The 12,283-nt window shown below is 36.4% G+C and overlaps 1 protein-coding gene across 1 annotated transcript; it reads right to left on the reverse strand.

Moving 5' to 3' along the window:
* Window positions 1-4,018: 4,018 nt before the first annotated feature.
* On the reverse strand, window positions 4,019-11,845 carry LOC114477080 (pyrokinin-1 receptor-like). The gene is made up of 6 exons (XM_028469158.1): window positions 11,558-11,845; window positions 11,387-11,483; window positions 8,900-9,105; window positions 7,754-7,975; window positions 7,496-7,679; window positions 4,019-5,149 (listed from the first exon to the last, which is right to left on the reverse strand). Exons 1-6 carry the CDS (start codon window positions 11,699-11,701, stop codon window positions 4,719-4,721), a joined length of 1,284 nt encoding a protein of 427 aa, XP_028324959.1. The 5' UTR covers window positions 11,702-11,845; the 3' UTR covers window positions 4,019-4,718.
* Window positions 11,846-12,283: the final 438 nt, after the last annotated feature.

The following is a 12,283-nucleotide window of genomic DNA, read 5'->3' on the forward strand; positions in this document are numbered from 1 at the left end:
TACCTATCCTGTTGAGGAATAATATATAATGATAAAATTAAAAAATAAAAATCTGTAACCATGGGTAGTCTTACATCGGTTAATGTGTAATTTCTGGCAAAGCATAGAGGCTCCTGACAGCTAATTTATCTATATTCTAGTTTCCAAATTGTATTTTGATTCATGTAATCCCTATGACAATTTGTGTACCCCTGGGTTCCCACTTAGGGAACCTCTAACATCTGTTCACTTGTTCACATGTTAACTCTTTCTGAGTGAGACATACATTGACTTTTTTTTTAAATTTGTTTTTTTGAAAATTCTGGTTCCTCTGAGATTATTCTGACTTTTTCTGTGTTCAAAAAGTTTCTTATTGTGAGGAGGGAGAAGATTAATTTGTGCCTTCTACATCATTACCATAAGGTCAACAAGATCATAGATTTTCAATAGATTTAGCTGTACAAAAATAGGGTTTGTTGGTGCACAAAAATCTGCTTTAGTGATAATTCTTATTGCCTTTTTTGGAGTAGGAAAATAGGAGGAGTATTGGATTTGTAGTTTTTTCCCTATATTTCCAAGCCATAATTTAGGTATTAGGTTAAGGAAGAATGAGGGAGTTATAAAGAAGATATTTTTTGGCAAGTACAGTTTTCATTTTGCCAATTACAGCAATGTTTTTTGCTAACTTTGTTTTTAATATACTTATATGTGATTTTCATTCAAGTTTTCCATCAATGGTATCTCCTAAACAATTATTTGCAAAGACTCATTCAATTTCTGAATCATTAATTTTTAAAGTTGTATGATCACTGATTTTTCTATTTCCAAAAATAATGTATTTTGTTTTACTCAGATTCAGAAAGTTTGTGTTTATCAAATCATTTTTTCAAGACTGCGAGTTCGTCTTCTCATGGAGCAAGGAGCCATTTCAGGTCCTTTCCAGAGCAGTACAGGCTGGTAGCATTCGCATATACAGTAATAAACATTTTACTTTTTCCAAAACTTCACAAAACATCATTGATATACATGATAAACAGTTCGGGACCCAATATAGAGCCTTTTGGAACCCCACGTGTGATTGTTTTTTTTTTTCAGATTCATCATTGTGTATTTGTACATATTAGTATCTGTTACTAAAATACTGTAGCTTTCCAGCCAGGTATACGCAGGTCCCCTGACACCATGATTATTAGTCATTTACCCGTTATTCCTCAACAGGATTGGTAAAATGCAGGGACAAACTTCACTGTAGGGCTACATTGTATTTGACATTACACAGGGTTCCTACAGCTTTAGTCAAATTAAATTCAAGACTTTTTATTGCCATTTTAATTTAAATGTAAAACCAACTTCACAGTAAACATAATTGGGGGGCAAACATCACATCAATAGGGTTAGGGTAATTTTTTTCTAGCGTCGAGCGCAGACGTGCAACTTGCGGCCCCCAAAGTAAACATACAAAAATAATCTAAATCACGCCAAAAACATAAGATGACTACAAAAATAGCTAGAAATCTATAATAAATAAATAATAATAATAGAAAAAATAAAAGCCATTAAGAAAAATCTTTGTTAGACTGGCAATTTTTGTTAAATTTACTCTTTCTCATGTTGATTATACATTTAAAAAAAAAAAAAAAAAAAAGAATGTTACCATTTATTTTGAAATGTGAGACTAATTGCATTCATAAAATCATACTTGTATGTAAAAATGTAAGACATTTGAAACATTGATTTAAGACATTTTATTGGCAATTAGGGCCTTATTTATTTTTAGATTCATGAATTTAATGCATTTTAAGAATTTTTAAGGATCCGTGGGAACCCTGTTGCATTACTATGTTGCAGGAGTAGTGGGTACACGGCTAAGATGAAGATAAATGTCTGAAGGGGTACGAGAAGGTGAAAAGTTTGGGAACCACAGCTCTACAAAGTGACTAAAGCTGTGGGTGCACCTGTTCAGCTAAGTTCAGGTGAATCTGTGACAATAACAACAAACAGAGACTTAATGTATTTATTGATTCCAGGAGGATTTCACAGACCTACATCTTCAGCTCCTCTGACTGGTCCACTGACTCTGCCATAACTCTGTTATGTTTTCTGCGTGCATGCCCAGCTTTGTGAGTTTCAACTTTCATTACTTTTGAATCCATAATATACAGGTATATGTTAGATGCCTATAATGTCAATAGTGGCAACGGAAGATATCAGGAACAATATCTCTTCAAAATCAACTGCTGAAAGGTTGAGATTTTATTGACCATACACAGTACAATACAGTACAACAAATAACATACACAGCGTTGCACTCACCAGTTGATAAAAGCACTACAATTTAGGTCATTGTACAGAATATTCAAAGACAATGCAGTGATGTACATTAAAGTTGATTATCACTCAGCGGTTAATTTACACTGACAATCTACACGAAATCTCTTTCAGCAGCATGAATAAATATTTCTCACAGTAAGTGTTAATGGCACACAACCAAGCAGTGTATCCTTTCACAAGACATTTTGAAAAATAAAAACGTTTCAACAGTTCATTCAGTCCTTAAGAAACTAATTACTTTGGTTTGAAAGGATGTTCAGCAGTCTTTTTACCTTTTAATTGTGCAGAAGATATGTAGTGAATGGTCAGACATGGTAGTCGTTACCTAGCAACCACATAATTACATGTCCTTCTGCTCAATAAGAACTTATGAGCATCTTGGGAACAGATCGTACATTGTACATTTATTTTCAATTGGAATTCAACTATAATGCAGATGAGCGCCATCTCTTTCCAGGAAAATGTAAAAATATGTACATACATACAGATTTGGAAACTGTAAAGATGGCACACGGTACATATATTTTGTGATGAAGCATTTACAGGAAGGTAATACAGTAGTTTAAGATGAACTGCAAATACTGCAGCTTCTCATACTGAATGTGAGCGGAAGCAACTGGTGAAGAGCGGGAAGGAACTCTACTCCGTGAAATGAGATTAAAACTAATTGAATTCAAGCTGTGCCCAATAACTTTGCACTAATCACACTTATAAAAAGCTCTTGGGTCTCTCCTGAACCAATTCTACAGATACATGTACGTTGGCTGGACCCTATGGTTCTAAATCCAAGAGAAAAAAAAATGAATACATGAGGGATATTTAACTTTTTATTACAAATTAAAATGAATTGATTAATAAATTAATTGAGGAGTGACTATAGAAAATTATAATGTAATATTTTAGTGGTGGTCCCCCTCCAAAAAAATTACAATAGAATAAAAATTATATTAAAAAGACATAAACGTGAAATCTACTTTTGCAGTCCTTTTTTTTTTTATCACATATGAGGTAACTTGAGTGTCCACCAGCACACAAAAGATGAAATAAAACCATCCAGTTGTTCGTGACACAATACGACTGCTGCGGCTGCACAAAAGAGTGAACTATTATCTTGAATGGACTATTCCTGCAATCTCTACATGAGATGATGACAAGAAAGCAATGTAGAAGCTCCGGTAAGTGTTTGAAGCAGCTAAAACTGCTCCTTTTGCTGTTGAAGCTGCTGTTGCTGTGGCTGCACTGCACTGCACATACACGTCACATAATGTTTTTTTTTCACTCACAATATCATTAGCCGCTTAAATAGCCATGTGTTTTACTGTAATGTGCAGTTTTTTTGGCTGAAAACAATGACAAAAGTGTGTAGATGGCAAAAGAAAGTTGCAAGTGATCAGCTGTTGAGTGGAGTCCGCCTCTATAGATAGGCGCACTCAAACAGCCCGGTTTCAGAATTGGTCAGAAAGAGACTTTTCAGAGGGCGAAAACTCCAGAAAACAGGCGGGTTTGGGAAAATAAACCTCAAATACTATGTTTTTGGGGTTCTTAGAACAAATGGGGATGTGTGAAAAATAACATAATATGTCCCTTTTAAATGCTGCATACTGTGGTGGTTTCTTATGGTCAATAAGGTAGCGTTTTGTTTGCAGCTCCACCAGGACTTATTTCCGCATTATAGGAATTACAAATTGCTATCCTTTGCTCTTCTTTTTTGTGTATTACTGCTGACATGCTAAGCTAACCGTGTCCATGACTGTTGTTCTCCTGTAGCAGAGGCATGCGCACACAGGCACATGCGCACATGCAGCTTCAGAGCATTCAATTGTGTCTTTCTCATCCATTCACACGTTATGATTTACACCATAACTAACACCAGAGCGCTGCTGTTTACCTTCCTATTTAGAAGTTCAACGTTGAAAAGGGTCCGGTCTATAACGCGGCGCGGCGTAGCGTTCCGAAAGTTGTGTAATCAAATACATTGGTACGGCGGTATATTAACAATTAATATCATAATTGTATGAATCAGGTATACCGCCCAGCCCTAAACACGCCCTTTATAATCACTATACATGTTTTTTCTTAATAAAATATTAAAAATCTAAAAAGGTCCACTCTTGCCAAGGGCACCAAATGACCTAAAGTCGGCCCTGCACAGAGCTATCACTTGAGGTCTTGAGTTTTTCACTAAAAGAAGTTCAGAAAATAAGGGTTATTATGAAAGTTTTAAGTAGTAAAATTACTTGGGCCTAATTTGCTTTTAGAAAAGAAAATGGCGGTTAATGAAAAAGGAAAGGGGTGTGCAAGAAGAATTGGTCTTTACACTAATGGGAGAGAAAATTTGAAACTGCAATTCAAATTACAAAAAACAGTTCTTAAAATAAAAAAAACAGCAATACAATCTGCATTTTTTTCTACTGTGCCTGTGATTGTTGTAAAGGGTCTTCTTTGCCGTCATCCGTATTGTGAGCAGACTGAATCAAGGCTGTATTATTCTGTTTCTTATGGTGTGAATTTTTGCCCTCAATTTTCTCCCTGACTGTCAAACTTGTATCCTCAGAAGACCTTTTCTGCTTTAACCAAGACACGCTGACATGCTTCCAGTAGCAATGGAGTCTGAACTTTCCCAGAGTTCTCCAGCACGCCCTGCGAAATGTGTGAGAGGAAACACAGAACAGGAGCGGATCGAGAGCCCCATTGATATACCACAGTGGAAGTGACAAATAGGATTTTAACACGGTGTAGACGCGAAGAACTGTGTCAGACCAAACCACCACGTAGACCTGCATCAGGGACGAGGCCATGTCTGGAAAGTTGCAAATGAAGAAAGATACCACCACTGCTCCTAGAAGACAAAACACAGAACGTTTAATTTCTAAATGTTATTATCCCTTCCCATCTCTTTCTCACTCAGTCCTACCTTCTCAAAACAAATGTTAAAAATAAACAACTATAATAATAATAATAATAATAATAATAATAATAATAATAATAATAATAATAATAATAATAAGATTTATATAGCACTTTTTTCAAGGAGACTCAAATCATGTACAGAAACCATTTTTCATTCACACCAGTCACTCACATCAATCATACCGGTGGTGGTAAGCTACAATATAGCCACAGATGCCCTGGGGCATACTGACAGAAGCGTAGCTGCCATTTTGCGCCTACGGCCCCTCTGACCACCAACACATTCATGTACAATTCATACCCATTCATACAAGGCAATATGACACACTGACAATGATTTGGATAGAGCGGGATTCAAACCCCCAACCCTTTGGTTATTGAACGACCCACTCTACCACTGAGCCATAGATAATATAACATATTCATATTTTATACTGATTAATTATGTTTTATAATTAATCCAGGAATTATTTGAATCTTGATTTGACTTGTTATTTACAGAAATACAAGAAGAAGGACTTTGCTGAAAAGTCAAATAATCTATTTATAATCTGGAAAGTAACATCGTCAAACATTCGTCACCCAAAAATATTAGTTTTGCTGACTTTTTCGTTTTCAGAAAATATGTCATCATTGAAATGTCTTTGTTTCAAATCCCCACCCATACTAAATTATTAGAAACCGCTTCCTCAACATTCAAACCAAGCACTTTTCTAACCAATCAGATTTATTTTTACTGAATAAGTTCTAAACCCAGCTGTAAATTTGGTCAGTATTTGTTCAGTTTTCATCTTGTCTTGACGCTTGAGTTCTTTTGCATGTAGTGATAGTGAGAGCTCAACACATCTGTGCCCGTATTCACAAAGCATCCTAAGGCTAAAAGTAGCTCTTAGTGATGTCACTCTTAGAAAAATTTTAGAATTCCTTGAATTTTAAGAATTTTCTTAGAATCTTTTTTTGTTAGAATAAAAGTGATTCACAAAGCATCTTAGGCTCCTAAGAGAGATCCTAAGGTGAAAAACTGTTAGGAGTAGTGAGGAAGACTTTTAAGAAGCCTTAAAAGTGTCTCAAACAGACAGAAACAGAGAGTATAGCAAGATATTCTTTGTATGTTTAATGACAGTGATTTAATAAAACGCTAAGGGCTTGTATTATTATTATTATTATTATTATTATTATTATTATTATTATTATTATTATTATTATAGTGTTTCTGGTTTGTTTTAGTTTTTTCACACCATCCACCAAGTTGTATTGTTTTAAACTTTAACTGGCAATAAAACTATTCTGATTCGGACTTTTCTCACACAGCGTAACCTAACAGCTCCCTTCTGTGTGTGCTGTAATCTCTGCCCTGGCTTTGATTGCAGCAGGTAACAGCGCTTCACACTGGTATCTCACGCCACACAGGACAGGGAACGATGGATTGATGAGCAGGGCTAATCACTGACATCTGTGTCTGCTCCACCATTAATATCAAATACATATAGCGGTAAAATTACCAACGTGGACCGTTAAGTATATACAATAAGTAAATCAATGCAATAATCAGCATGTGAATGAGGTTCAAACATTCTAAGCTATGAACACATTATTTTAATTTTGCTGAATGAAATACATTTCATGATTACACATTTTTTTTAATGCAGTGCAAGTATTCATTACTCGGAGCACAGAGCGCTTTCTCTAACAACCAATCACAGCTTTTGGCAGACTGCATCACACCCAACAACAGGATCAACCACACATCCTCACTAAGATAAAAGTTTCTGTCAACTCCTTACTCAGAGTTGCTCTCAGAAACTTGTTGAATCACTTTTAAGCTATAGATTCCTTTTAGGCTAAGTTAGGAGCTCTCTGAGGGGACTCTGAGAAGCTTCGGGAATACGGGCATTGCCCTTTTATCAGCGACATTTTATTTTGTAAAAGTAATATGTATGTACTTTATTTATCTTAAAGAGGAAAAACTCCTTTTTTTTACATTATTATTAACACGTCGGATCTTAAAAGAGAGCTTCCAGTACATGTGTATGTCACATATGAGCCAAAGTCAACAAAGCTCATCCAGTCCAAGGCTCAGCACAACATCAACCCTTGTAGATATATAATTATTATAATGCAAAATAACAATTAACTGTCTCCCAGGGAATAGCTGATCAGCCATCATATTTTGTTAGCTTTATAACAGCTCTCGCAACAGTGGACAAGTGGATAGTATCTACAGTACCATAACCTCAAGATATAAACACTATTTTAAAAGGTTCTCGAGCCTCACCCATAACTTTCAATGCTCTCTTCTCATTCAAAAGTAGCTTTCCATTCTTGTGACACTGGACATCTCTTCTTCCCTCTAGATTTTGTTCAGAGCGTAAAACGCCCATGTTTCTCCTCTGTCGACAATTCCTCTTGAGGTAAAGGAGAATGAGCATATAGAGAGTAAATATAGAGACTAGTGGCACCTGTAAATAAAAAAAAAAACACCATTAGTCTGTGTGAAAGATAAATAACAGTAAGTAATTTAGTTTTCACCCACCAGGAAGAAAACCCCTGCTCTTAGTATAAGTGCTCCTGTGTAGATATGTGCGGGATCAGGCTCTATCATCTCACACATGGTGGAGACATGAAAAGCATCTCGATGAGATGTGGCTGTGTAATCCAGAATGCAAGCACTTGCTTGGTCATACACTATAGCAAATGGAACAGCTGAGACTAGAGAAATGATCCACACAACCAAAAGACATGGGAGTCGAAATTTCTATGGATAGAAAAAAAAAAGAATCATTGTCAACATGCTTGTTAAATTAGGTTTGTGCCCTAAGTCATTAGAGAATACCTTCACAATACATTTTTGTTCTCAATTCATCCTCTCACAACAATGTCAAACTAAACTGTCCTTTTATATTTCTGTTTTAAAAATATTTGTATGTATGAATCTTGTTTAATTCAGTTTTAAAGCATCAAAGCTACACTTGCAAATAGTATTGAACATTTACGAATCAATATACAAAAAAAACATAGCAAAGGGGAGAGCATATGGAATCAAATTATCTGATTAGAAATGATCATTATTTATGATCTGTTTTATCGAGAAGAGAATATTGTCAATTTTCTAATATGTGTTAGCTATAAAACAATTATTTTTGCTTTGCAAATGCTATTAAAGTTAAAAGTTGAACCTTTAAAAACGCGTTGCTTGATCAATCATTTACCTTATTTTCTAAACCATCTACACCTTTAATTAACACACCTGTTATGCTTAATAAAATACATGTTTTTAGATTGTGGGAGGAAATTGGAGTACCTTAAAAATACCCATAAACTCATAAATGACGTTAGTAGAGGAAAACCTGTGGTTATTAGGGCAGCAATGCTAAATGTCAGACCGTTGTGCAGATGTTAAAAATAGGAAGTCAGATTTTTATTAAATTCCATTCAAATCACTTCATTTGTCCCCAAGGAGCAATTTAAAAAGACATAACAGCAGCTTAAGAACAGGCATGTAACCAGCCATACCATTGCACTATTAAAAAAGGAAAGTGACAATTTAAAAATGCATAACAGTATTTAAATTTGAAAAATGTTGAGTTGTGGGAAAATTGGATAATTATTATTCTAAAGTGCAGTTTTTGATGATTGATAAGCATTAAAAGTCTCAAACTTCTAATAAACAGGTACTTACCTTTTGGCTAGAGACAGACCACATGGTGTGGCAAATGGCCGTGTAGCGCTCAGTGGTAAATGTCACAATAACCCAGCTGGTGGTGGCACAGTATATTTGGCGAATCATGAAGTACACCTTGCACACCACATAGCCTAGACGCCAAGGATAGCTCTCCCAGTAATATCGATACAAAGTCACTGGGATAGTTAACAGTTGCAGAATATCTGAAATGTGAATCATGTGGGGACAGAAAATTATAGTTTAGTATTGATAATGGTTAAAGAGAAAAAATACTGCAGTGGTGAGGCTCAAAACTGTTGTAAACCAAAGGCAGGTGAGGGGTAACTTCAGAAATTCACGTAATAAAGACTATACTTGCAGGGGTGTCAAACTCCAGTCCTCGAGGGCCGGATTCCTGAGACTTTTAGATGTGTCCCTACTCAAACACTCCTGGTGGAGACCAATGTGTTGTGATCAAGCTCTGCAGAAGCATGATGATGAGCCATTCATTTGATTCAGGTGTGTTGGAGCAGGGACACATCTAAAAGTCTGAGGAATCCGGCCCTCGAGGACTGGAGTTCGACACCCGTGGACTATAGGATGTAGGGTAAAGTCAACCAAACAGCGTTGAACGAGCCCTCGCAATCACACGCATGTGGGGAAGTAGTGCACGTTGAGGTGTGTTGCATGTCGGGGTGTGGCAGAAATTTTAAAGTGTTGAGACGTAGCTGAACATTTTCAAGGATTATATCACAAACTTTCCTGTAATATTCTGTGCAAATGTATTGTCTATGATAGATGGTGCTATGACTATGAATTGTCTCATTGTTTTGGCATACAAATGGAAGTTGCTATGATTAATTAGTGGTTAGCACGTACACCTCACAGCATGAAGGACACTTGGTTCTTTGTCTGTGTGGAGTTTGTATGTTCTTTCCGTGCTGTGTGAGTTTCCTCCGCGTACTCCGACTTCCTCACACAATCCAAAAACATGACTGTAAGGTTGAATGAAGTCTCTAAATTGCCCATAGGAGTGAAAGTGTGTGTGAATGGTCGTCTGCGTCTGTGTTGTCCTGCGATGGACTGATGCCCTGTTCAGGGTGTACCCCCCCCCAGCGCCCAGTGTGAGCCGGAGAAACCGCGACCCTGAAAAACCGGAACAAGCGGGTCTGATGATGAATGAATAGTTCCTATCTCCTTGTGCTCTGCGAACCAAGCAGAACCAGTGTGTTATTGTCGAGCTGATGCTTCAAAACTCCAATCAAAATTAAAGCTGCAAGCAGTGTTGCACGAGTCCCTGCAACCACATGCATGTCGGGACGTGGCGCACAGAGGGTCCCCAACCTGGCCACCCCACTTGCATGTTGCTGGTACTGGAATCCCCTACGACTCTTAAACATGTTCATAAATGATTCCTTACGACTTGAGCACCGAAAAAATATCTGTAATTTTACGTGAATATCTGTAAAAGTCACGTTTTTCTATTAGCTCTGGCTGCTAGCATAGCATCTCTTCTTCACTGCTAGAATAGCTGCATGCCAACTGACCACTGGGTTACTCGCGCCCTCTGCTGGTCAAAACAAATATCTGATGATAAAGTACGCTGATTAAAATGAAATATCTATTATGAAAATAACTAATAGCTTTAACATTTTTCATGTTGTAGGCTTCTCAATCACTAAAGCTTCTGAGTTTCCTGGTTGTACCCCTTGGCCACGTTTGCTTTTTTTTTTTTTGTGAATTTATTTTACTTTTAAATGTGACCAGCAATGGCTTGTTTTAAGATTCACTAGGATTTAACTTAAGTGAAAACAATTGATATTATTTATTTCAATTGTATTTGTTAAAACCTTATCTCAAGATTGTGCCAAAAACACGGTGGGCCACCAGTGGGCTTCTAGAGACGTAGCTGACTATTTTCAAGGATTATATCACAAACTTTCCTGCAATGTTCTGTGCAAATGTAATGTCTATGATAGATGGTGCTATGACTATTAATGACGGTTGGGTTAAACCATAACTCATTTTTTTCACATAGAAATTTGGGTCGAATGTCAATATGTTACGAGTTGGGAGTGAGAATGGGTTGTCCTTGTGTACAAAAAGGATCCATCTCATAAAAGTACAATAAAAATTGTACTACATCAATTTTTTAATTTTTTTTTGCGTCAACCACATTAGATCTTTTCAACTACTGCAGATCTATCCATAGATATAAAATGTATTATAATTGTAAAACTGTTTTTATTTTGTTTGTATTCACTTTTTGTCACGAGTACCCCTCATTTAAAAAATAAGGTATAAAGTGAAATATTTTTTATCAGGATATTACAGCCTTCACCATGTCAATAATTTATTGCAAAATTGATTTTAATGCATTATTATCAATGGCATGAGAGCTGGGTTTCTAAGTTTTCAGCATCTAAGATGAAAAAACAAAACAATCGACAACACAATACCAAATTACTATTTATAATCACACTATTTAGAATCAACTTTGCCTACCTGATACCACAAGACTGAGTAGATAGAAGCGTATACCACTGACTTTCATATGAGCATCCATAAGAAGGGTCAGCATGCTCACACCATTGAAAAGGACCTTGAAATAAACATTATTTAGTGAAAATACTTGTGTTAAGAAACAAACAGTCAAGCAACAGATCATTTACATACCCCAAAAAAGAAGATAATGCCATAGAAGATGGTCATTGGGATTGCGATTGATAGTGGCTCACGTTGGGTGACGCTGATGTCAAGCTTTGGCATCTCACTTGGGCTTACATTACAGCTGAAGAAGATCTGCTCCGAGTAGTCCATTTTGTAGTAGTAAGTGGTGATCTACAAAAATATTGTAAAGTCACACGACATAAAGTCCAGTATTCCATGTGTATGCACAACAATACACACGCAAAATCAAATATGCATTCAGCACCAACGTTAAATTAATTCCTAAAACATTAGTCTTCAATCAGTTACAAAGAATGGAGAACCAATTCTATATAATTTTTGATAGTGTACATAGAATGCAGTGTTCACAGCAATGCACTTAAAATGTCATGTGCATGACATATAAAATATATGCAGGCTTAATGATACGTGTAAAAAGAGGTAAGTACACTTACCTCTCAGAAAGGAAAAGAATGGAATAAAACAGTAGCTCCAGTCAGCGGGAACAAAACAACGCTTTTGATTGTAGTCCTCTAACCCTCAGTCACTCCTCTGTCTCAACTCTCTCACATCTAACATCTGTTCACACACTGCTCCTCCTTCACTCCCTCCAACTGATTTCTCCCCCATACATCCACTGCTCACATACTATAGGTGGCTGCACTGATAAAGAATCCTTAGAGGGTAAATGAAAGAGAAACAAAATCTAATTCATACTTAGTACTACTTATC

Source organism: Gouania willdenowi, chromosome 15 (genome assembly GCF_900634775.1).
Source record: "Gouania willdenowi chromosome 15, fGouWil2.1, whole genome shotgun sequence".
In the NCBI taxonomy this organism is placed as follows: Eukaryota; Metazoa; Chordata; class Actinopteri; order Blenniiformes; family Gobiesocidae; genus Gouania; species Gouania willdenowi.